At 47.9% G+C, this 23,872-nt stretch overlaps 9 protein-coding genes across 9 annotated transcripts; 4 read left to right on the top strand and 5 right to left on the bottom strand.

Moving 5' to 3' along the window:
• Positions 1-1,423: 1,423 nt before the first annotated feature.
• On the bottom strand, positions 1,424-4,268 carry N7479_007230 (uncharacterized protein; the record flags this gene model as incomplete). Its single annotated transcript, XM_057254924.1, has 3 exons — positions 1,424-1,768; positions 1,838-3,665; positions 3,727-4,268. 3 exons carry the CDS (start codon positions 4,266-4,268, stop codon positions 1,424-1,426), a joined length of 2,715 nt encoding a protein of 904 aa, XP_057108786.1.
• Positions 4,269-5,537: 1,269 nt separating this feature from the next.
• Positions 5,538-6,238, bottom strand: N7479_007229 (uncharacterized protein; the record flags this gene model as incomplete). The annotated part of the gene is made up of 2 exons (XM_057254923.1): positions 5,538-5,710; positions 5,779-6,238. The coding sequence occupies 2 exons, from the start codon at positions 6,236-6,238 to the stop codon at positions 5,538-5,540; spliced, it is 633 nt and encodes a 210-aa protein (XP_057108785.1).
• A 213-nt stretch (positions 6,239-6,451) lies between these two features.
• N7479_007228 (uncharacterized protein) lies at positions 6,452-6,963 on the top strand (the record flags this gene model as incomplete). Its single annotated transcript, XM_057254922.1, has 2 exons — positions 6,452-6,454; positions 6,517-6,963. 2 exons carry the CDS (start codon positions 6,452-6,454, stop codon positions 6,961-6,963), a joined length of 450 nt encoding a protein of 149 aa, XP_057108784.1.
• A 960-nt stretch (positions 6,964-7,923) lies between these two features.
• N7479_007227 (kinesin family protein) lies at positions 7,924-10,996 on the top strand (the record flags this gene model as incomplete). The annotated part of the gene is made up of 2 exons (XM_057254921.1): positions 7,924-8,123; positions 8,176-10,996. The coding sequence occupies 2 exons, from the start codon at positions 7,924-7,926 to the stop codon at positions 10,994-10,996; spliced, it is 3,021 nt and encodes a 1,006-aa protein (XP_057108783.1).
• Positions 10,997-11,452: 456 nt separating this feature from the next.
• On the top strand, positions 11,453-12,239 carry N7479_007226 (peptide-methionine-S-sulfoxide reductase; the record flags this gene model as incomplete). The annotated part of the gene is made up of 3 exons (XM_057254920.1): positions 11,453-11,729; positions 11,828-12,146; positions 12,206-12,239. 3 exons carry the CDS (start codon positions 11,453-11,455, stop codon positions 12,237-12,239), a joined length of 630 nt encoding a protein of 209 aa, XP_057108782.1.
• Positions 12,240-13,555: 1,316 nt separating this feature from the next.
• N7479_007225 (alpha/beta hydrolase) lies at positions 13,556-14,831 on the top strand (the record flags this gene model as incomplete). Its single annotated transcript, XM_057254919.1, has 2 exons — positions 13,556-13,962; positions 14,018-14,831. The coding sequence occupies 2 exons, from the start codon at positions 13,556-13,558 to the stop codon at positions 14,829-14,831; spliced, it is 1,221 nt and encodes a 406-aa protein (XP_057108781.1).
• Positions 14,832-15,806: 975 nt separating this feature from the next.
• Positions 15,807-16,109, bottom strand: N7479_007224 (uncharacterized protein; the record flags this gene model as incomplete). The annotated part of the gene is made up of 2 exons (XM_057254918.1): positions 15,807-16,020; positions 16,081-16,109. The coding sequence occupies 2 exons, from the start codon at positions 16,107-16,109 to the stop codon at positions 15,807-15,809; spliced, it is 243 nt and encodes an 80-aa protein (XP_057108780.1).
• A 2,971-nt stretch (positions 16,110-19,080) lies between these two features.
• On the bottom strand, positions 19,081-20,905 carry N7479_007223 (uncharacterized protein; the record flags this gene model as incomplete). Its single annotated transcript, XM_057254917.1, has 2 exons — positions 19,081-19,402; positions 19,467-20,905. The coding sequence occupies 2 exons, from the start codon at positions 20,903-20,905 to the stop codon at positions 19,081-19,083; spliced, it is 1,761 nt and encodes a 586-aa protein (XP_057108779.1).
• A 431-nt stretch (positions 20,906-21,336) lies between these two features.
• On the bottom strand, positions 21,337-23,420 carry N7479_007222 (transient receptor potential ion channel family protein; the record flags this gene model as incomplete). Its single annotated transcript, XM_057254916.1, has 2 exons — positions 21,337-22,955; positions 23,042-23,420. The coding sequence occupies 2 exons, from the start codon at positions 23,418-23,420 to the stop codon at positions 21,337-21,339; spliced, it is 1,998 nt and encodes a 665-aa protein (XP_057108778.1).
• Between the last annotated feature and the right edge of the window lie 452 nt (positions 23,421-23,872).

Here is a 23,872-nt window from a genome sequence, read left to right as displayed (position 1 = left end):
TGTCTTTATTACTATTGGGCTACTATGTAGGTAAGGAGAACAGGAGAATAGCGATTCAGACTAATGATTTTGTCGAGTATGAGAGAGCATATCCATGGATGCTCTGTTTAGGCTCAAATGGGGCTGCACATTGATCAGTTGACTGACAGATTGTAAGAGGCACTATCTATAGTATCACGAAGTAAATACCGTGGAAAGAGTATCCATGAACAGCGAGAAGATCGTGACACGACCATCCAAAACAACATATGATGGACATAGAGAAAAGAAATCTAGGCCTTGTGAGATACATAGAAATTGAAGGCAGAGTATGGACACTATGCTGAGTGCGCAAGATATCAAAGCAGTCGCCATTATAACTGCCCGGGATGCTGCTTGTTGTTTTCCAAGGGGGAGTAGGGATTGATGGCGATAAGGTATTATATATCTATAGAAAAAAGACCTTAGATCTCAGCCGATGAGTTCAGATTTCCGGCTGGGAAGGTCGATATAAAATGGGCTATATAAACACCAAGTAGAATCGAGAGCTGAGGGATAGATAGTAAGGGTATGATATAATGATATTGGGCCCTTTGTCTTTATCTCAAGAGTGTTTATACATGACATCAAACGAGTTGAGACAAGGCCCTATAATAAAGGATGTTAGTAAAGAAAAGGGATAACAAAGGTGGTAGAAAAGGCGGCACAAAGATCATTCTTAGGCTATAAGTTGAAATTTGTCTTTACAATCTCCAAGACCAGAGAGATATGGACTATGTGGGTGTAATGTAAGAAATTGTGCAAGTGGTTACATTTTCATACAGAAACTAGGGGCTGCCTCTATTCGAACAGAGAGAGCATATGTTACAAGACCTTCAGCTTTATAGTCAAATAAATTTCTACGTTTAATTTTAGATACACTAGAAATAGATAGTATCAACCCTAAAATACACCAAAAAATGTCGATCAAATCAGATAGACGTGCAGCATTAAGTCGTAAGAAAAGATAGAAGATAGTCCAAGAGCATTGAGTACTAAGGGAAAGAGACAAACTCCCTGTAACTCATAGATGCCTTCAGTTTTTGAACTCCGGCCATGCTTGGCCTGCCCACGGGCTAGACCCGAAACCCCCCCAAACAATGTAAAAACAAGAACCTGCAACCCAACACAAGAATGTAATCCAAAAGTGAAACACATTGTCCCGGTAAATTCAAACGCCGAGATCAGGTACATGGCAAAGCAAAAACTAGAAAACAATGAGCCTAGAAATTAATAACAAAAAGTATTATAGAGGCATACACTATGTGCCAATAAATGTATCATGCAACTGGGCGGATGGTCGGGAGCCACTCCAGGCGTCGTTGTGGAGGGAAAAGATAGCCGTACAGAAACCAGGGTAGAGAGGTGTGAAATGAAAAGGTCAAGCTTTGTATGGGTTGCTTGTTCATTCAAATATCTTTTTGTTCGGGGCGACAGTTTTGAATTCGATTCTCGGCTGGTAGTGCATAGCACCACCGTCCTCAAGCCAGGGTCCGAGATTTTTGCATTGACTGACATCGAAAATCTGGAGTTGGTGGCAGCCCTCTGCAACAGCCTCAACACCCACTCCAGTGACTCGAACACAGCCACGGACCGATAAATGTTGAAGAGAGAGTAGGTGGAGACCGATGCTCCTTAGGGAGGGATCGGAAATTGCAGAGCCGCAGAACGCCATATTAAGATACTTCAAATGTGAGCACTGCAAAGCAAGGACCTCGGTTGCCGTATCTGACAATGCACAGCAAAAAGTCTAGTCACGATTAGTAAACCATGATATTTTGTTTTTAGTTTGACAGAGCCCAGCAAAGTCTAGACTTACCAGATCTAATTCTTCCAGGTTTTTGGCCGCGTTAGTTAGATGCACGATGGCATTGTCCGTCAAATACGTGCAATCCGCTAAGCAAAGCTTTCGCAGGTTGGTGAACTGAGCATTCCCCCAGTATCTGAACCCTTGATCCGTGATTGTGGTGCAACGAGTTAAATCCATTTCCTCAATCCGACCAGCGGCGTGAGACGCAATGTGATGCATAGATCGATCGGTGACATGTTTGCAGTAAGAGAGAGTGAGTTTCTTCAATTTTGGACAGCCGTACACTGTACATTCTGCTGTCTGGATTGTGGGTTTGATCGATAACTGTTTCTCGCCTATCTTCTGATCGGCAGGCACGACCCATCCAATGATCCGGGCGAGAAGTGTATCTCCGACCTTGCGGCAATTGCTCAAGTCTACCTCCTCCATATTAGTAGCCTTGCTGGACATGTCAAGAATGGCAGAGGCCGTGACATCCCACACACTCTTCATCTTCCACACGGTGGTATTTGGGGCACAAGTCGTGGCCAATGCCGTGAAGCCTTCGTCGGTGATGTGAAAGCAATTGTTGATATTCACGGATCGGGGTCGATTGCCGACAAAGGGACAGATGATCTTAACAAGAACGTCATCTGTAACTCTACGGTTGTAGATGCTCAAATCTAGATCATGAATCACGTCGGCAGATCTGGACAAGAGCTCTGACCAATGGGACGACACTGCCCTCATCCGAAGAAGGTGGTGGAGCTCAAGGAATTGGAAAATGCTTAGCAGGACGCTGTCCGGAAGTATTCCATTGGAACCATCAATCCGGGGTCGCTCAGTCTGATATGACTTGAAGAGGCTGGCAGTTTCGGGAAGGGCAAGGTTTGAAGAACTGGCAGAGCGCGGCTCCGTGGGGGATGACCGCTGCTGTTCCCCTGACATCTCCTCGGGGGCCAACGGTGCTAGCGACCCGCGTCGACTTCGCATCCTGACCTTATCCAGACCCAAGCTGAGATATGGATCGGGGTCGGAGGGCCGCAACACAGCCTGGTCCTGGTCCTCAACACTCGAGGACTGATGTGGTCCATCCAGTTCGGTTTCAGTGAGAGTAAGTAATGGCATTGACCGTCGGCGCGATGATGTGATCTTTACTCTGTCATCGAGGGCGAGATCACCCATAGATGGTTGCGGATCTGGCTCGTCAGACATGACAACATCGCCATCGGCTGCTGCCTGAAGCCTTGCTTGGGCAGTCTGTTCAACTTGTTCCCGCACGTCACTTGGGCATTTCTCCCAAAATTCACCAAGGACGTCACCGTCGAGCATCAAACACTCAACCGAAGTCACAGATCGAACTGTAGCGGTTCTCCGAAGTGCTAAATCTAGACTGACCACCTCGCCAAAGTACTGACCTTGCTTCAGCCTAGCCTTAACCTCAACTCCCGGCCGTTCAACAAGCCCATTTGGGCTATTTTTGTTTGTTGATGGGTGGTCCACCTCTGCCTTTTCCGTAAGAACCTCCACCTCGCCGCGAACAATGAAATAGAGCTCACGGCCCTGGGAGTCTTGTTTTATAATGTCGGTAAATGGAGGGAAAGATCGCGGTTGGGCATTGAGACCAAGATAGTGGAGGATATCGGCAGGCAACCCAGAAAAAAGCGGCAGCTCTTTTAGTAAGAGACGTACGTTGACCAATCCATTTGCCAGTGCGCTGGAGCCATCCCGCCGACCGGGGCTCGGTGACTTCCTCTTCTTGTACACGGACTTGGTGTTCAAGTCCCCATCATCCTCTGCAACCGCTAGATCCTTTGAAAAGCTGTCACGTAGTCGTTTTGAGCCTCTTCGTGCCGGGCTTGACAGATCCAGTGCAGGTGCGGATGTTTCTTTTTTTTTTCTTTTCTAAAATCATCAACCGTTCCTGTGCCTCCTCCCGAATCGCCTGCTCGACCTCCGGATACCGAGGCAATATATTCCGAAAGTCGTCTTTTGTTAGCACGACCAGCATGCATCGAGTCCGGGCGATAATGGTCGCAGTGCGAGGACGGTCCATGAGCAATCCAATCTCCCCGAAGAACGCCCCGGGTTTGAGCTCGGCGTATATACTCTCGCCATCCCGCGATGTGACTGAGACGGCACCCCGCACCAGCCAGTATATTGCCTTTGCCTCATCACCTTCCGTCAAGATGTAATCGTTGGGTGCGTGGAGCTGTGGGCGCAGGTGCTGTCCGACTTCGATCAAAAAGGATTCCGGAGTAGCTTGAAACAGCGGGAAAGACCGCAATCGATCTACCAGTTCCAAAGGCAAAGCTTTGATGTGGGAGGAGGCTAGGGGCGAGGGACGCGCAGGTCGGTTTGGGTTCATGACCGAATCGAACGAACGTATGAGGGACACCGTGTCGGATAAGGGCGAGACGGCTTTGGTTGGACCACCACTGGACCTGCCATGGCGACGCATTGTGATCTAAGTTGCGATTCTGAATGAGGATGTGAGACGGATGGTTCAATTATTTTCTCCCAGACATAAAGAGGTCAATAAATCGATGACGTCGACGAAAGCAGCGTCGAACTTCGCATCGGCATCTTCAGCGCCCAATGGGTTGCTAATGTAGAGTTTAACGGACAGACATGGATGTAGGATATAGAGAAGAAGTTGGAAAAAAAAGGTCAAGACAAGTTCGAGCTAAGGTCTTCAGTGAGGTGGGGGGTTTTCCGAATCGACGTCAAATGCGGTTTCTCCACCGATCAGCTGGGAACCTTCGGAAACTCTATGAGAACATCCACTTTGGAAGATTCGGTTGAATTATCTTCTAGTATCTAAGTGAATTGCAATATACGGAGTAGATCAAATATGTCAGCCTTGAATCCTTTTTTTCTCTTTCTTTTCTTTTTTTTTTTTAGTGGGGGACGTCAGCACTGAGCGGTCAATCGCATCCTTTGAACCTGCAGCGTCCGGGCCGATCTTGTCTATCTTTTTTGCTTATCCCCGGAAACAAAGAAAAAGAAACGCCTGGGAAAATATGCCAACTTTGTTCCTAGGGTCTTGAATCTTCTAGTTTACTTTAGAAATATGCATGTTTGTGTCGTGGCAGCCATTAAACTTGACTAGGTGATTTTATACTACCTGCTTACCCAGTAGTCCCTACTTAACACGTTTAACTTCCAAGGTTGCTTATAAAATGTCAGATAAGATCTTAGTTCAAATGCACTTTAGTCACGCCACAATGGCGTTGCCAATCAACTTGAGGCGTGGTCATACTCCCACACAGAATCCGGCGATGGGTCACGTGTCCCTATGAGCAGCCCAAGGACAAAAATGTTCATCTTGTTTGATGCTAATTGGACAAATGGGTATCAAAAAAAGCAAATAATACAACCAAGAATGTGGCGCGAGCGTTGTTGTCGGGGAACAGAATCAGGTGTAGAAAGGCCAGGATGGTCACCAGACTAAAGATCTCAGAGTGGCTCGATGGGGGCGTAGAAATAGTAAAAGGGGCGGCATTGACACGGATATGCAGCTCATCTCGCCAATTTCAAATGTATACCACCTGTAACAGTATACATGGCAGCCATTTCTCGATCGAAAGCCAAAGATCATCCGAGAGAGTGAAGCGGGAAAGCCTATCACATTGGTTCTCGGCATTGAGGATATCCCAAGCGTGCCACGAGACTGGAACATCCGCGCGGAAGGATTTAGGAAGGCATTGTGATATGGGCCCACCTATGATCAGATTGATCCTTCCTTTCTAACCTTAGACCGACGGTTACCGAGGAAGAAATCAACGTAGGCAGGCCGGTTTCCTTTCAAAGTCTCAAGCACATCTTGCAACAGACCATAGGTCAAGCTCAATTTCAACCCAAGCTTCGCTGTACGGGCGGCAGTGTAGACGTCGTGACGAGCTGTGTGAATAAGCTAGGTCAGCTTTGGTTCCTCCAGTGATGGTGCCTAAGCAGAATAGTTTCCTTACCAAGCAAGCTGTATATTCCGGAGAATGAGAGACCAGCAGTGACTGTCGATAAAAAGTCTCTCTCGTCATGCCGAGCATAGTCCACTGTTTCCTCGAACAAACAGAATGCAAGTGCGCCAGCACCAAGCTTGAATCCCATCTTCATGCCATCCTTGACGCCTCCAACCACACCAATATAGTTTTTAGTTTTATGATACTGGAACCACCCTGTGGATGTCGTGGGGAAACGATGCGCGTTTTCAGCTCGAAACACGAGCCCTGCCTTTTTGCTGCCGTGATAGTACCCTAGTGCCAGCCCTGTCGAAAAAGCGGACATAGTAGCATATGGTAACCGCTTGCCAAACTCAATGCCTAACCGTGGAGGACTGTCAGATTCAAACAGCTTGTCCCAGTGGACGACCTTGAGGACGATAGAATTATGGCTTGAGGAGTCGGGAGATGGGGCGTGATTGGCCTCCATGATGAAGTCTGTAACAAATGAATGAAGTTGCTAGCAGTAAGCTTCGATGTTTGGCTATAGAGAACTTGGTGAATGTGAGCAACTGATGCTGGCGAAGCTCAGAAGTTCGGAGGGCGGAACTCGGAGTCCCGCCGGATTCTCCGCCTTCCGTCATTCCCAAATGAATTATTACCCAGTCGCGACTTGCCCTTTAATTCCCCCGCAATCTCCAAAATGGTACGTGAATTGGCCTTTTCAATTGAATATCATCGAATAAAAGGAGGCTAATTACCGAGCAGCCGCCCAAGCAATCCAGAACCGCCTCGAGCGCTGTGACCCTCCTCTTTAAGAAGCATAAAACTACTGTGCTTCTGATGCTCCAACCCCACGAATCTCTCGACTTCACCAAAGAAAAGCTCCTGGAAGCTCTAAAATCACGAGAAGTCAAAGACATAAATGGTGACCTTCTTCCTGACGACTCCTCCAACATTGAGTTGGGCGAGCCAGTTGACAGAGCGGATCCCGAAAAAGGCTGGAGGCGCCTCCAAACAGAGTCAGGGAATAAGCCAGTAACTCTAATGGAGGCGGGTCTTCAGAATGGACAGTCAATTGCCTTCCGCTTCCACAAATCTAGTGAGGGTCAGAATGACGGTCTTGATATGGACCTTGACGATGAGGATCCAGGCTGGGATGTTGTCATGCCGATCTATGAGGAGGAAGAGGAGGAGGAGGAGCAGGGAGAATGATGGGGGCCATTATGACTTGCAAGAAATAACTAGGTCAGAGGATCCACGTCTGCGGCTTTCGGCGTTTCAGGGAGAGGGCTTTGGTGATTACAAGCATCGCATGGCGTTTATTCCGGCGAAACATGATATTAAGACAACAGCAACAACAAAGGCCATAGCTCTAGAGTAAACATATGTATGCACTTTATGATAAAAATCACTATTATCGTTAGCAATCACTGTAAGTAATTTTGGGGAATTATTACAGTGATAGTAGGCAAGAATAGTCGGCCCCTTATACGGCCTTGTGATACAGTCTTTTGATGGTCTTCTTAAATCATGTTTTTAGATGTCTTTTTGGATATCTTTTGAGATATCTTCTTCCCCTTCTCAGTTTTGTACCTAGACAGGAGAAGAAGGTGGAAAGAATCATAAACAGTGTAGATGACTTTGCTATGTACAATATTTGATTGATTGATGTCATGATAATGCCATGATCGCCTCCTACGGCTTTTATTTAAGCATCCCGGGGTTAATACTATAAAAAGCCTAATATCAACCACAAATGGGTGATGGATATGGGAAAATAGTGAGTGTAAACAGAGCAGACAGGACGTGTACAACGCCTGCAACACCCAATATATCGGGGGACAGGAACCGTTAGTATGGGAGTAGCGGTATTGCCACGCCCAAATGCCCACTACCACTATACAAGGGTTGCCCGGAGCAACCACTAGATGACAACATGCACGCGCATCAACAAATGAAATCGCTTCAAGGAGCCCCCCTCGGAGAATACTGCACCCCTACCCCATACTACTTTAGATCCATTCTTCGATTTCTCTACATTCCTCATTTTCAACCCGAAACCGCTAATCTTTCCCGTTGGCCTTGCTATTGCAGGGTGTCGCCAACTACCTGACGTACCGGCCCCGCCAAACGGCTTCGCGACCTGGGGTTGATCGGACCCAAACTTTCAACATGGCTGCCCCCGATGGCGCTTCCTCGATCAGCGTTGCAGTCAGAGTCCGCCCCTTTACTATCAGGGAGGCAGCCCAAATCACACGATGTGACGAGGGTCCTCTGTTCCTCGGCGATGGTTCCCTCGCTGGTGCGCCGACACCGAAACTTAACCAGAAGGGTTTACGGTCTATCGTTAAAGTAATTGATGACCGATGCTTGTAAGTATTCCATTAATTTTGAATGTTGGGTCCAGCATTCTAACTGGACTAGGGTGTTTGACCCCCCAGAGGACAATCCTGTCCAAAAGTTCTCCAGAAGCGTGGTGCCCAACGGTAAGCGCGTCAAGGACCAAACCTTCGCATTCGATCGCATCTTCGACCAAAATGCCTCCCAGGGGGAAGTATACGAATCTACAACACGCGGCTTACTCGACAACGTGCTCGATGGATACAACGCGACGGTATTTGCATATGGAGCTACCGGATGTGGAAAGACACATACAATCACCGGAACTGCCCAACAGCCTGGCATCATCTTTCTCACTATGCAGGAGCTGTTTGAGCGGATTGACGAACGAGCAGGCGAAAAGTCAACTGAAATTTCTCTTTCCTACCTCGAGATCTATAACGAAACCATTCGTGACTTGCTTGTCCCTAGTGGTAGCAGTGGAAAGGGTGGATTGATGCTACGGGAGGATTCCAATCAGTCGGTCTCAGTTGCTGGGCTGTCAAGTCACCACCCGCAGAATGTGGGGCAGGTGATGGACATGATCGTTCAAGGCAATGAGCGCCGCACCATGTCTCCTACCGCAGCAAATGCCACATCGTCCCGATCGCATGCCGTGCTTCAAATCAACATCGCCCAAAAAGATCGAAACGCGGACGTCAATGAGCCTCACACCATGGCAACTCTCAGTATCATTGATTTAGCAGGAAGTGAGCGTGCCAGCGCGACACAGAATAGAGGAGAACGTTTATTCGAAGGCGCCAATATTAACAAGTCTCTGTTGTCCCTGGGAAGCTGCATCAATGCACTTTGCGATGCGAGAAAGCGCAATCACATCCCCTACCGAAACTCAAAACTCACTCGATTACTCAAATTTGCTCTTGGTGGCAATTGCAAGACAGTCATGATTGTCTGCGTCAGCCCTTCAAGCCAGCATTTTGATGAGACCCAAAATACTCTTCGATATGCGAATCGAGCAAAGAACATCCAGACTAAGGTCACACGGAATGTGTTCAATGTTAATCGACATGTGAAGGACTTTTTGGTCAAGATCGATGAGCAAATGAATTTGATCAATGAGCTCAAAGCGCAGGCAAAGGACCATGAAAAGGTAGCATTTGCCAAGTTCCACAAGCAGGGCGAGAAGAAAGACGCTGTTTTACGTGAGGGTGTTGCCCGGATTCGCAATGCTTACGAACACACGTTGCCCGAGAGGCAAGAGAAGACCAACAACATGCTGAAACTGAGGCAAATTGGCCGCAGAATTGGCATTTTATCGTCCTGGATTGCGGCTTTTGATAACGTTTGCGCCGCACATGAAACCGAGGAAGGATTATCGAGCCTATATGCTGTTCGCAAATCTGCACAGGGAATCCTCCTCGAACTGGAAGGTAGCAGACATCATTATAACCGGAAATTATCAAAAAGCACCTGGGATCGAGCGGTGACCTCGGCGGTCGAGAACGCGGCAAAGCAGCTCCAAGAATTTGATATTACCGATAACAGCGACTACGCGAATTTGAACCGAGAAGCAGACCTTCTTCGGTCCAACGCAGAGCGTGAAGCCTTGACAGCTGTGTTAGAACAAGACAAGGCTGGAGAAGCTGCTGCTGTGCAGCTTCTGTTGCAAGCACAGTTTGAGATGATGAACTCCATCGAGGATATCATGCAGCTAAATGCAGACGAGGCTATTAAAAAGGGGCACACTATCCTTACAAAGATGTTAGAGGACTGTTCAGATGTAGCAGCCAACCTCGTCAAACCAGATGGTACCATGCTGTCTGTCCCGAATGTCAGCTCTGCCAGGCCCCCAAGCCCCACGAAAACAAAGAAGCGCTTCAGCTTGGTGAGCTTGCCACCAGTAGCAAATGACAATCCCCCAGTCACATTCAGCGCTCCTCTTTCGCCAACTAAAGGCTCTCCACGTCGCCGCAAAGGCACTGCTGGTCGGAAGAGTGTCAGCTTTACGCCGAAGAAAACTCAAGTAAAGGTTCCCAAACGATCTGTCCGATGGAAGGACGATGAGGAAGAAGGCCCTTTGACCGAGTTCCAAAAGACCCCTAAGAAGGACTCTGCCTCTGCTGATGAAGCCAGCTTTGAAGAGTCATGGTTGCCCCCTCGATCAGGATCTCCTATTCCACGAAATATCCCGAGGGTTGTTAGCCCGTCAGGTTCTGTCTCTCCTACCCCTGACGAGCCTGCCGAGCCCACTGAGTCCACTTTGAACGTCCAAAAGAACAGCAGTCGCTTTAAGGCAGGATTTTTGACCAAGAGAAATGGCAGCTCACCATTGGCACCACCGCCATCATCCAGCCTTCCTCTTTCAAGAAGAGAGAGCTCCCCACTTCGTGATATTGAGGGAAGCAGCTTTATGAACCGCACCCCGACGGACCGTCCATCACGGATTGCAGTTCGCAGCCCCAGCGGGAACTTTTCGAGCAGTCCAGCATCTGAAAACAGGGACAACTGGAAATCAGACAAGGAAGAGGCGATTAAGATCAATTCAGCCATGCGACGTATGTCTAGTGGGCGGATTGCTAGTGGACAGTTCAGCAATCCATCCTCCAATGCCCTACGAGTTCACCGTCGTCGCAGCCCGACTTCCAACACCCATGGGACCGCACCAGCAGACAACCACATGTTTACCGCATCACAAGCACGGCGCATGGTCAAGAGCGAGAGAGAACACGATGCCAAGCCTCGTGTCTTGAGTCCGCATACTCTCCCAGTCATGAAGCATACGGGACGCCGCACAACATTGGGCGGAGACGGTCGACCTCGAACTATCAGCCTATCCAGCAGAGATGCCATCCGTCTCAGTGCGATGGCAGCGCCTCCTGCTGACCACAACTCACAAGCATGGTAGTCGACTCTGGTGAATCATTTTGATTTTGTTTTGTTTCAATTCTTTGGAATCGGCGTTTTGTTGGCGTAGCAGATACCACATTTCTTTTTTTCGTTCGACAGAATTCTCAAGGAATTTCGGGCTGTCATTTCTCTGTTGCATTGTTGGTAGCTGAATAGCTTTTGTACAATAAGAATAATAATCAGGTTGCCAAGCCCTAACCAACCAATCCCTGTCGAATTCCCCCGCTGCTTAGAAATGACGCCATCAAGCTCCAATTCTTGGAGCTTCTATTTCTTCTCTTTTTTCCCCTTCTTCTATTTCTGATTTTATTCTTTCACTTTACACAGCTATATTCTCCTCAAACTGCTTCCTTTCAGTCGCTGCCACGGCAATCTGTACATCCCCTTTCACTTCCGAACCTGCGACCATCCCCACTTATATCAAGTACGTCTCCACCATCCACCACAATTTCCGATGACTTTCGCCGCTCCGCTTGCCTCGAGTGTTTTCTCACGCTTTTTCCGTTCCTTCTCCACTAGCTCAGCTTTTTCCTTGACCCCAGAGACACGATCACGCACAATGTCAGGCACACAGACCGCAACCGTAGCAGCCGGCTGCTTCTGGGGCGTTGAGCACCTGTACCGCAAGAATTTCGGCAACGGCAAAGGTCTCCTCGACGCCAAGGTGGGCTACTGCGGTGGTGACACCTCCTCGCCATCATACCGAGCTGTCTGCTCCGGTTCAACTGGCCGTAAGTGCTACCCGAGACAAAAAAAAAAAAAATGGCGCGAAATTCCTTATCGCAATCGCATCTTTAAATACTGATTTATTTCTGTTGGCTCCCCACAGACGCCGAGGCCCTCCAGATGACCTTTGATCCCTCAATTGTGACCTACCGCCAGCTCCTCGAATTCTTTTACCGCATGCACGACCCCACCACAGAAAACCGACAGGGTCCGGATGTTGGCACACAATACCGCAGTGCGATCTTTACGCACGGGGAAGAGCAGCAGAAGATCGCAGAGGAAATCACAGAAAAAGTCAGCAAGGAGTGGTACAAAACGCCGCTTTCTACCAAGGTTCTGCCGGCAGGTCAGTGGTGGGATGCGGAGGAATACCACCAGCTCTATCTTCACAATAACCCTGCTGGGTATGAGTGCCCTGCTCAGTATGTGCTCTTGTCCCTCAAGTTCCATTTTGTGAGGTCGCTAACCTATTGCTTTTCAGTTTCATCCGATCTTTCCCTCCTTTGTCGGAATGACTAGATTTCAAATTGTAATTTATTTTAGCGCATGTCTTTATAATGTGTACTCGAGGAATGTTGAATACAAAAGTCAATACATGTAAGATGGTCATTTGTGCTTGTATAAAGTTTCTCTTTAGGCCCGGGTTTGGCTTCTAAGGCTGCGTATAAGTATTTCTACAAGTATTATAAGATCGTAAGATCCAGAGTACTTTCGCCTTTCTTCATTTCTCTCTCCATACAGTTTTCTCGCTCAAAATATACTCTATTATTTGCGTATAGACACTGATCCGCAGAGGCTCTTGCCAGTCTAGAAGGGAAGACGATACGAGAGTCATGAGTAATCGACCAGAAAGCAGTGGTTCATCGACCACCAGGTCTTTTGGTGAAGGTTGCAGTAACGCGAATTCAGTTTTATGAGGCAAAGCGAATGATTAGAGGCCTTGGGGTTGAAACAACCTTAACCTATTCTCAAACTTCAAATATATAAGAAGCCCTTGTTGCAAGGTTAATTGAACGTGGACATTAGAATGATGCGTTAGCAGAACTGGTGATGCGGGATGAACCGAACGCGAGGTCCTGTAGGGGACACATGTCAACACTGGAAATACTTATCAAGCATCATATAACCGTCAATTATGGAGACGATGAATTTTCCGTGGCCGTATTAATAACCAATAACGCGGAAGTTAACGCTCAAAATGGTCGTCAAGGCTCTGCTCTACAGGCTGCCTGTGCCGAAGGCCATCCGAGTATTGCGGAATACCCTAGAAAGAAGGGGCCAATTTTTGACTCAACAGGAAGTAAATATATTCTATCATGATATGCGAGAATAGTCAGCCACTCATGCGGCTGCTATGCTTGACGACGTGAGGGTTTGAAAACCTGATATCAAGGACGTTAAATGGAAGAAACGTGCGATGTGTTTTTAGATGTTCTTTTTAGGCGTCTTTTTGAATGTATATTATTGCTGAGACACAGATACAGTGTTGCTTATAATAATCTGTACGACATATGTAGGTATGTCTGTACAGCATATGTAGGTATGCAGGTTAACAAGTTCGTGTACCTCGAACCGAGGTCGGTTGGGGGTCTTATCTAATCTTATCATCCACATACCTAACGTCCACGGGTTCAACCTTCAGCGCGTGGTCAGCAGCCCTGGGGCACTTCCCAACAGAATACATAGTCCCCAACTTCTTCCTTTCGTCTGCTATTGCTAGTTCTTTCCTTCATTGTTCTCAGCATCAGTTAGATAGTCAATATTGCATCACAAAACCTTTGCAATCCTCGATCTTGCTCGTTCCAGGGGTAACTTAACCGCAATCGCAACCATGTCCCTGTACAGTCAAACTGTGGATTTCCTCTCTGGTGCTTTTTCAGACAACGAATCAAAGCTTCCCTTACTAGCAGTGGCCGGGGCTTCATTTACACTTGGTCTAATCGCTCGTTCGGGGTTTGCTCAAAGCGAATCCCCCAAGACAATTTTCTCCTCGCCTCGATTGGCAGTCTCGGCCAGCATATCCGAGTTGGAGAATGGCCAGCTGCCTCTCCCCACTGATGTCCTACCCGGTGCTCGTGATGTCTTTACCCCGTACGGGTCAATCCGAGTGTATGAATGGGGCCCAGAAGATGGACCCAAGGTGTTGTTTGTGCATGGCATCACCACGCCGTGTATTGCGCTTGGTGGGGTGGCCCATGCGCTGGTGGACCGTGGCTGTCGTGTGATGCTATTTGACTTGTACGTGTTGCACAACATTCAATACTTTGCTTTATCGTTGACCCGAAGAAAACAGGTTTGGAAGAGGATATTCCGACTGCCCTGCTGATCTTCCACAAGATGATCGTCTTTTTTCGACACAGATCTTCCTCGCTCTGACGTCTTCGCCCATCTCTTGGACAGGTGCAGAGTCCGGTAAATTCTGCCTTACTGGGTACTCTCTGGGTGGTGGTATTGCCGCTACCTTTGCATCCTATTTTCCTCACCTTATTTCGTCATTGGTGCTCCTAGCGCCTGCAGGCTTGCTCCGCGATTCGCATATCAGTTTCCAGACTCGACTCCTTTACTCAAAGGGGCTTATGCCTGAGAATATCTTAACATCATTGGTTCGCCGTCGACTGGGTGCAGGCCCCTTGGTCACGCCCAAGCCCAAGGACACGAAGCTCAATGCCGCGGATGCACTCACCGAGGAACTGCCTTCCCAAAGCGCTGCAGCAACCCAAATTCTGTCCCGAAGCTACCCCCACATCAATGTCCCATCTACCGTGGCGTGGCAGGTGAATAATCATACAGGGTTTGTTCATGCATTCATGTCTAGCATGCGCTATGGCCCGATCCTACAACAGCGCCAATGGAATAATTGGGTGCGTCTTGGCGAGTATCTGACTGCACAGAACGAGACCTCAAGCAACGAAAATAAGAGGCCTGGAGATAACAAAGTTCACATTCTGTGTGGTGATAATGATTTAATCATTATCAAAAGTGAGATTGTTCCTGACGCCACGGCTGCCCTGGGTGGCAATGTTGTCTTCAAGTTCTACGAAGCAGGACATGAATTCCCCAGTACAATTTACGAGGAAGTAGCATCTTACATCTTTGAGATACTATAAGCAAGGTGCTTGGAGGAATATATACACTCATATGGTACATATTATGGCTTGGTGGATGATGGTACTATTAGATTATCTGAGATACAATATAGCTACATACATACATACATACATAGCACCTAGAAGGGACATCATCTCTTCACAATGTGTACCAGTAGGATAACTATGACGTACCTATATATTTCTTGGCCCAAGACTGCTAATAACTATACCACGGAACTGACCCTGAGGAAAGGACTCCCCAGCATCGCAGTCAAATAGTCGAAGAGATGCTCCATATTGAGCCTAACCAGGGAACCTCCACTATTATGAATTCAGCTTCTTCTCAGGGACGTCATGAGGCCCTCCTGCAATCGCAGGCCTCCACCTGTAGCTCTTGGAGAAGACCTAGTAGTTTGGTGAGCTCAGAAAAAGAGCCAGCGCAGACGTTGGCGGGTGACAGTCCAGTGAGAGATTACACTAGTACCGACATGAAAGCTGTCGCCATAGAAGACTACCCGAAAGACCTCGGGCCGTTGAAGAGTATGGTTCACTACTGCGCTCTTGTGACTATGTACCTGCCAACTCGCTCTTGAGGGATGAGGGCCTTCGGGTCTTCAAGACTAGGCCATAGCTACTATTGCCTGGCAGGCAGCCCAGATGCAACGAGTTGGCCAGTTGTTAGAACATATGGCTAATCAGGGACTAGCGGATCCCCAAGACGCTACCGTAATGCCCGTGGAGGAAGGAGGACAACAATCTAGTGTGTTTAATGAACCTCTCGAGCGAAAGCCATGTCGGTGTGCACTTCGATGATGCACAGAGCTAGCTGGTCAAAATCTTGGCTTACAACTACTTGATACACCTGGACAAGTTCGATCTCGATCGCGTAGCCGAAGAGATGCTTGCGTTTTGATCTTAGTTTGTATATTTATCACTCTACTTCTCGCTACTAGGCTTATTTAATATATTTTTAAATTCATTTTCTTTCATTTCCTAACTTCCAGTCTTCAGAATTTCCTCCATAGCATTGAGTTGAGTTGATAGCCCCGTGAGGTGTGCTGATCTCTCTGGCATCCGCGCACCGGCAAAATAAGGGCCCTCGGAGGCTGGTGCTCGTGCAAATAGATCAACACTACTGCGATTGCTTCCAGACACTTGGCTGATGTTGCCTTGGCTTACGGCGTTGGTACTGGTGCCATTGGTAGCACTGGGGAAAAGCTCGTTAGTTGGTTGATAAAAGGATGGATTTGAATATATGTACACTCACGTTGTGTTTCTTGACTCCGGGAGAGACATGGTGTATGACTGGTTGCTGGTAATAGATACGAGGTTCTCACAGGAGGTTCAGAGGGATCAAAGAGTCAAGACTCAGGGAAGAGGCCTAGTAGAAAGAAGGAAGGTTGTGATAGTGTGGTATTCAAGAGCGAGGTGTGTGCTTGGCTTTGATCGGTTTATATAGGAAATAAGCTGTAGAGACGATGAGTTGCTGAGTGGGTGATGGCCATGATACAGCTGAGTGGGAGCTCCTATATATACATTGCCGGTCTGACTCCATGCACGCGGACGGCATGCCTTTAGGGCCGGACACGCGAGCTTGAGCTTCGCATCATAGCCCACATGGGCAGTGCCAGCCAAACGAGAGAGGAGACGAGGAAAAGATCTTCATTGACTGCAGTGACTCCACCTGCCATGGGCCTGTGACGGCATCTCGACCCTTGAGCTCAACGCTCGCCAAGAGTGAGTCCGCATGAGCCATACCAGATCGGGAATTCGTTAGGCGGGAAACCCCGAGGATGCATAGCCAAAAGCACATACCCGTTCCGCTCATCTATGCAAAACAAGCGACAAGCTTGCCGTTATTGGCTCAACTGCAAGTAACCGGAGCTAGGAGGCAGGTACCAGCCGCATCGGGATTCGTGGAACAAGACCCGTTTTTACGATTATCCTGAGCGTAAATACAACATTCTTCTCCAGCACATGGTCAACCACATGTTTCAGGTCTGAGAATATCCAGACTCTGGACATATGTGTCGTGGAATGAAGCGAGGGGGTGGAGTAAAAATCAATCCGAGTTTCTACAAACGGATCTTCGACGAAGTTGTCAAACAAGGCACAAAATCACTCAAACCTCATTTTTCGGTCTAGACCTTCGTGAAACCAACAAATCCCAAGCCATCCTCTGCGGCAAAAGCGCTTCAAAATGGCTGATATCCTCGCGTGGGATGCCTACGCAAACCTCTATGGTGAAACAATGTCGGGGGCCAACGTGGTCGATCACATGGTCATGTATTGACCCAGTAGCTCAGCTCTAAGAGGTCAAAAAGAGAAAATAAAATAAAAAAAAGGCTCATGATGCGGCATTCGTCGGGCCACGAGCGCCTGCTGCATGTTTCCTTCATTTCCCTTTCTTGACACCAACGCTGTAGATCCCTCAACGGCGAGTCTAAATTAGGGCATTTTGATAGTACCAGCAGGTCTATACGCCCATGCCAGCCTGAGCCCTAAGAGTTATTTTGTATCTCCGTAATTACAAATACAGGAATGCTTAGATCATGCACTCGATATCCGAATATCTCCGAGTGACTTATTTCCGCGAACTGCAAATTGGAGCGTGCCTAAGTAAAAAGGGGCACATGAATTGCCTTGCTGAAGCCAATTATGATGAGTCCAAATGCTAGAGCACCCGATGAAGGAAAGTATTAGCAATAGCAGTTTGCCTTGGAGTGCCACGAAGACCTGGACCCATTCGCTGATCAAAGGACCCGATTCTTCAAGGCGTTTGTTTACGAGATATGGTAACGAGCTTGGACATCTCGCTAAAGTCTACCGAGTGTGTTAGCGTTGATCTCTAGCTTGAAAATAAGCATCGTCGGTAAGAACTACGAATTTCCGCTAGACTTTGCGGACCGAGGGTAGTGGGCCGTACTACACGAACTATGCAGATAGATGCGCATTATTGGTCTTTCAATTTTGGTTCTTTTGGCTAAGCCCAAGCCACAGTTGCCATATAGAAATCGGTGTTTCAAGATAACAAAGCTGCTATTCCTTCGCATCTCCAAATTTGCTCATTTCCCTGAACAATGTTTGAGAAAGTTCCCTGTTTAGGGTATGCAAGGCACGTCTAGCGGAATTCCAACAACCTTATCTCCATATGTTATGGCGTCGATCACTTCGCTCGCTAAGCCTGAACGCTCCCTAAAGCCGATCACTCGTCTCAGCTGAGCTGACTTGGTGGTACAAAATGTGATGGCGTTTTCGTTCGTGATCTTCCCTCAACCCTCAACCCCGCAACGATCTCAGCTCTGGAGAATTTGAAGTCAAGAACTGATTCTTTTTTTAGATATTGGACCCTTGCCCCTGAAGCTTACGAAAACTCAATGGGACCTTTCTTCGCTCCTTGATTTATCTATCAGAAAAAGAAATATAACCTTGTGCCCAAATGAATAATACAAGGGGGAAATCAACCAGGGCGTTGACAGAAGAGGAAGGGATCGGCCATACATATTCCTCTTTGGGACCTTTGACGCACCTTGCTAATCACTACACGACGCCTCAGCCTGAAAAGCAACTCGATAGTTCAACTTCATCCACAGCGGGCGCCGGTACGGAGTACAGGTGCCGAAAGTGACTGCAGCTACAGCTTGTTCCCATTGCAATCCGTGCTCCTCACACAGCCATGCCACGAGATCAAAATAGCGAGTCGACCCGAAACGAATGACTGAGATTGGCTGGAAACGTAGTATTTTTTTTTCCCACACGTGTGAACGGGGCCTATACAGCCGGCTTATTTTATCTAACGGGTTTGCCGTTGCCGGTAAGCCACCATATCGGGCTGCAGATCCGGTCACGTCTCCTCGGATTGGCTGTAATCCTTTCTTGGAATCGGATCGGTACGCCCAAAGTCCGTCTTGGTTCAGCTGACGAGTCTATTCTAGGCCTTAGAATGACATCTTCGAGGTGTGTGTAATCGAGGATCGTAATATGCTCAGCCTTCGCTTACACGCATTCGTTTCGGTATTAGGCTCACAAGTTGGTTGCATGAATCAAGGGATGACAGCACAGCCGGTACCCCTGGGGCGCCCTTAGACCCATTATTCATACGCATAGACCACCAAAATGAGTTTGATAGCGGTTCGTTTCTTTCCTCTGCTTTTATTTTTGAAGCGAGGGTAAAGAAAAAGAAAATCATGGTCCAACCCTGAATTTGCTCAACCAGAAGAACACAAACGGTGTCGTCACAGCAAATTTAGAACATATTATATGTGAATTAGATGTGGGGAATCGATGTTAACCAATCCACACTGGTATAAGAACCAGCAGGCAATGCCCGGAGGGAGATAAACATAAGGATGACATTTCCCCAGCGTGCAGTTGCGTAACAGCAAAACCACACCAGTATGAAAAGAAGGTCAGGTGCCTTTGACCAGCTATCACTTGAGACACGCTTCTCCTTGTTACCCAGTGTACGCCGGAGCCAGTAGAATGACCAAAGGAATTTGAAGTACAGAGGCAGCGTTATACAGAGCGCAAATAGCGAGGGCACTCGCCATACCGTTTGCTCTGCCTGTGTTGGGAACGCGGAGTTCCATCTACATGTTTCGATTATTAGCTTTATCTGGCATTGAGAAGAATATTCAAGGGTATAATACGCACGCAGCAACATGTATTCCGCAAAAGACCAGTGAAACGAACATGTAGAAATGGGCGATGTTGGTCCATTCCGTGATCGTCATTCTTTCGTCGTCTTCTGTCGATATGCCCTTATGTTGGGCCTCGGATACTTGCTCGGGTTCTTGACGGGTTTCCACATCTCGAGGATCATTTTCGCTGGCTTCAGAAGACCTGATCAATGGTTCTTTTCCTTGGGAAGTTTCCGTTACGGTCAATATTCCGTCGACTTTTGGCTCATTTCTTGGTTGTTCGGACCCTGATGCTGTTATGGCACTCTCAGAAATTTCATCTTCTTGATGGTCGCCATCGTTGGTATATGATGTCTTTTCAGTCTCCTGGGGATTTTCCTCATCTCGGGGGCCACCAGTGCTGGCATCAGAGGGCTTCGCCAGTGGGCTTCGACCCTGAGAATTTTGCATTACCACTTCCAGCTTATCTTTGAACACTTTCCACTGTCTCTTCCACGACCAAGGTGTGAAAACGATTGACAACACAGCAAGTTGGAAATAGAAAAATGTGAGAAAGATAATCCATACCGGAGAGTCAGTGTCTTCAGGGATATCATCCGAGTGGAGCCAGTTCCCAACTTCTTCGTCTAGGATATCTCTGACTTGAGACGGCATACTCTCGGAATCACGATCGTATGGCAGATAAATTGTGATTGGTGTTACCATATCCTTTGGTTTATTCCACCAAATTATGTATGTTGCGGCAGCACAAGCGATATAAGCCAATGTAGAAATCTCGAGGGCTGTAATTGGCAAGTCGTATGCTCGTCTGGCAATAATATTGCAAGTTACCCAAAAGGCTTGGAGCAGGGTAAATCCTTTGGCAAAGGAGTCCGCCTTGGCGCGGTCTTGGATGTCTCGAATCCTCAAATGAGATGGCTTGATGACGCGCGCTTTGATCAGAGCAACAACATTGCTACAGCGTACTGGATATGTCCAATCGTCCTTAGTCTGCAGAAGAACACCATTCATACCGAGGCAAAACCCCTGGATAGTGCGCCAGCGACCCTCAGGCTTTTCTGTCTTTTCTGTTTCTGAAACCTCCGATGGTGAGGGGTCTGGGTCAACGCGTTCGCTGTTTACTATGCGGAAAGCAGCATTGCATCGTGCCACTGCAGATCTTGCCTGCCATAGTTCTTCGGCTGCGGTTCCAGCCATGAACTCCGGGGCAAGTATCGTGCCCACCCATGCCATTGCCTTCACAAAAATATATACTGCTTGTGTCTGATCACGACTTGGAACAGAAATATGCAGGGCTGTCCATGTGCAGGCAAGGATTGTTGAAACACATGTCCAAAAAATGTCCCAACTTGAGCGTGAGCTGTCATCAAACTGCCAGCCTTCCAGGGCCGTCGAATTGGACTGGGCGAGTGATTGGTTGACAAAGTCAAGCAATAGTAGAAGCACAAACATGGTGTGTCTGAATTTGCCGATGAAGCATGCACAGATTTCAAGAAGGTAAGACGAAAGCAGAAAGGGGTTTAGCTCGACAGCTCAGCCACAGGATGTGGATAGTAAAGAGGCGCGGTATTTCCTTCTGTTAGTCTACGCCTGGTCTGACTCCCATGTCTTCCAGATACAGTAGCGGTACTATCATATAATGAAAGTCCTCAGTAGTAAGGGGTGTTCATGTTCAATGTAAAACTACATATGTACAGTAAAGAACTTCTAAGAAACATAGTACCTGGCGCGAGGCCCAAAACATCAAAATTGTGAATATGTACAATCGCCACCCGAAACACCTATGCATCGAACGCAGTAGTTAAAGAAATCTCGCTTGAGAATGGTTGAAAATATGAGCACAAAGGGAAAAAAAAATAGAGAGAGAGATTGGCTCTAGATCCTCACGACGATCGTCGAGTATGATCATAGCTGGTCGGGAAGAGCGGCAGCGAAGGATCCACAACATCATTATATGGTCTTCGAGCTGCCATTGACACATCTTCGTCACTAGGTGGAGCAGTGACCACGGGCGCGGGATGGGGGTGACCTTCTGCATCCTCCTCGCCTCTTGCGATCTTCTCGAGGGATGACAACTCGGTCGTCGTGCCGGTACCCGACCAGAGGAAAGAGTTGCGGTCGTCGCCAAGAGGTTTGTATTTGGTGTCGGGCTTCTTGAAGAAAATGGCGAAAACGATACCAATCAAAAGGTAGATCAGGAGCACAAGAGTGAAAATTGCATTCAAGATGAAGAAGAGCACACCCAAGATACCAGTCATGAGAGGAGGTTGGTCGAAAATATTGGAGAAGACAAGAATGAAGATCGAATTCAGGGAAGCGAGTACCGTCGCTATGATTGCAATGACATTTGCCCCCTTGCTCATGAACGGCTTGATGATGGCGGTTGCGAGCATCATGAGAATTTCCACAATAAGAAGAATGATCGACTGTGCGACCGGTGCAGGCTGGGCGAAGGCGATAGTCATTCCTTTAGCAATAGTGTAGACCAGGGTTGGGACAAGGAAATAGTAGACTGGAGCGCGGTAGTAGATATACAGGAAACCCCACTGGTTCAGAGTGGCAGGGTCGGAGTAAAGAGTGTACGCAGGTGTGTTGTGCTGCTGTTTCGATCGTATCGCGCGTTGGAATACCTTGAACGTGGCGAAGGCCAAGACGCCGGTTGTCACTACCCACATGGTAACGGCCAGGACGATTTCGGCGGCTGAATCCCGACGAGTGAGTTCCCAGAGACAAAGGATACACATCTGCGGGTACCCGATGCATGCCAACCGGAAGAAGGTATTGCGGAGAATAGATTTCCAATCTCCGGCGGCACCCATAGTGCGGTCTAATTCTGGAAGTGATGTCTGTTTCTTGGCTAGAAGCGCTCGGACCAGCAGCACCACAGCTACACAAGCCACGACGACTGCGGTGACAAAGTAGTAGAATAGATAACCGGTCATAAAGATGTTGCTCAGTTCGACGGAAGCACGAATTCCGACCCGTTCAATACCGCGAAGAAGAATTTGACTTCCTTCCTCTGCGGCTCTGCGATGGATTGCGGAACGCTTTTGCAAGACAGTAGATACAAGACTGGAGGACGTCAACACGCTCGAGGGTTGACCGCCGGTGGAGCGTTGGAACCAGGTCGCGATTGTCTGCAGATCTTTCGACTTCACAATTCCCAGGCTCCATTGCAGGTTTTGAGTCCATGATTGCACAAACGGTGGCAGTTTCACTGAAGTCATTCCTACCATTGCCTGTGATTGGATGAATCCGAGGAAGGCGAGCGACCGGAAAGCAAGATGAGTTGCCGTGTTCGAATGACCGAGAAGCGATATGACCGAGGAGGTGACGAGACCGAGACCGGTTATGACGGCGAGTGTCCACGACACACCAGCTTGATAGATTGTTTTCCCATTGCTGAGACGGGTCTCCAAGCAGGTGATCTGTTTCCCTCCACTTTTGTATTTGAGCTTGAGGCGGACGATTGCATCGATGTCAGGGACGCCGTAGGAGATTGCTATGACGTAACTGTTAGTAAGAACACGTTTTTTTCGGCCCGCGAGGGACCTGATTTCAAACCAATTTAAAGAAATGTAAACGAACATGGAATTTGATCGAGAATGTCGTCGCCCAACGTTTCGGTGATTGTGGGAATTTGGAGTTCGATGGCCTTCATAGGACAGAATACTGCCAAATCAAGACTGCATGGATCGAATGACAGGTTGAGAGCTCTGTATCCGTACACCAAGAGTTCTACATCAATGAGCACCTCGCCGGCTACTTCGGAATAACCATCAAAGATAATGCTTATGGAGTTATTGCGTGGTGTAAAAACCGCCTTGAAGTTATTCACGGTCACTTCGGCACTGTCGGAACATTGTGTCAGCCCGGTGGCTCTGATGAGATTCTCTGCTTGTACAAGCTGAAGACTCTGGAGGAGGATAAGAATGAAAGCCCCGAAACGGGAGCCATTCAATTGCATGGCGACAAAACGAGTGAGTGTCGAAAGAGAAGATGGGAGTCTCGTTCCTTTTTTTCCTTGATTTTCCTAATATCCAACTCCACAGCAGGACGTAAGCGCTCAGTGGAGCCAAGGAGATCGCCCAGGGTCGCTCAGTGAAACAAATATTCTCAGGCAACCACCATTTATCATTCACAAAAAAGCGGGTTGGGCTTTGTTTTATATTATCTTCTTTATGATGTGCAAGTGTGTATCGAAAGGATTAGAATCATGATCAACAATGGTGTTCCCCTATTACCTTGGTTATGCTAGCCTTTTTTGCCCCTCTACTTTGTCCAAAGTACACTGCCCCAGCCTCCTAAGTCTAGACGATGTTAGCGAAAATCTTTCTTTCGGCTTATTCTCGCCAACTTTCTACACCGTACAAAGCCCGAGAATACGTCAAATGCAAAATGAAATCCTTGGAAAACTCT

Source organism: Penicillium vulpinum (assembly GCF_028829585.1).
Source record: "Penicillium vulpinum strain IBT 29486 chromosome Unknown utg000003l_segment0_segment0, whole genome shotgun sequence".
Classification (NCBI taxonomy): domain Eukaryota; kingdom Fungi; phylum Ascomycota; class Eurotiomycetes; order Eurotiales; family Aspergillaceae; genus Penicillium; species Penicillium vulpinum.
The sequence above is the reverse complement of the archived record's forward strand: the minus strand, read 5'-3'. Positions and strand labels throughout refer to the sequence as shown.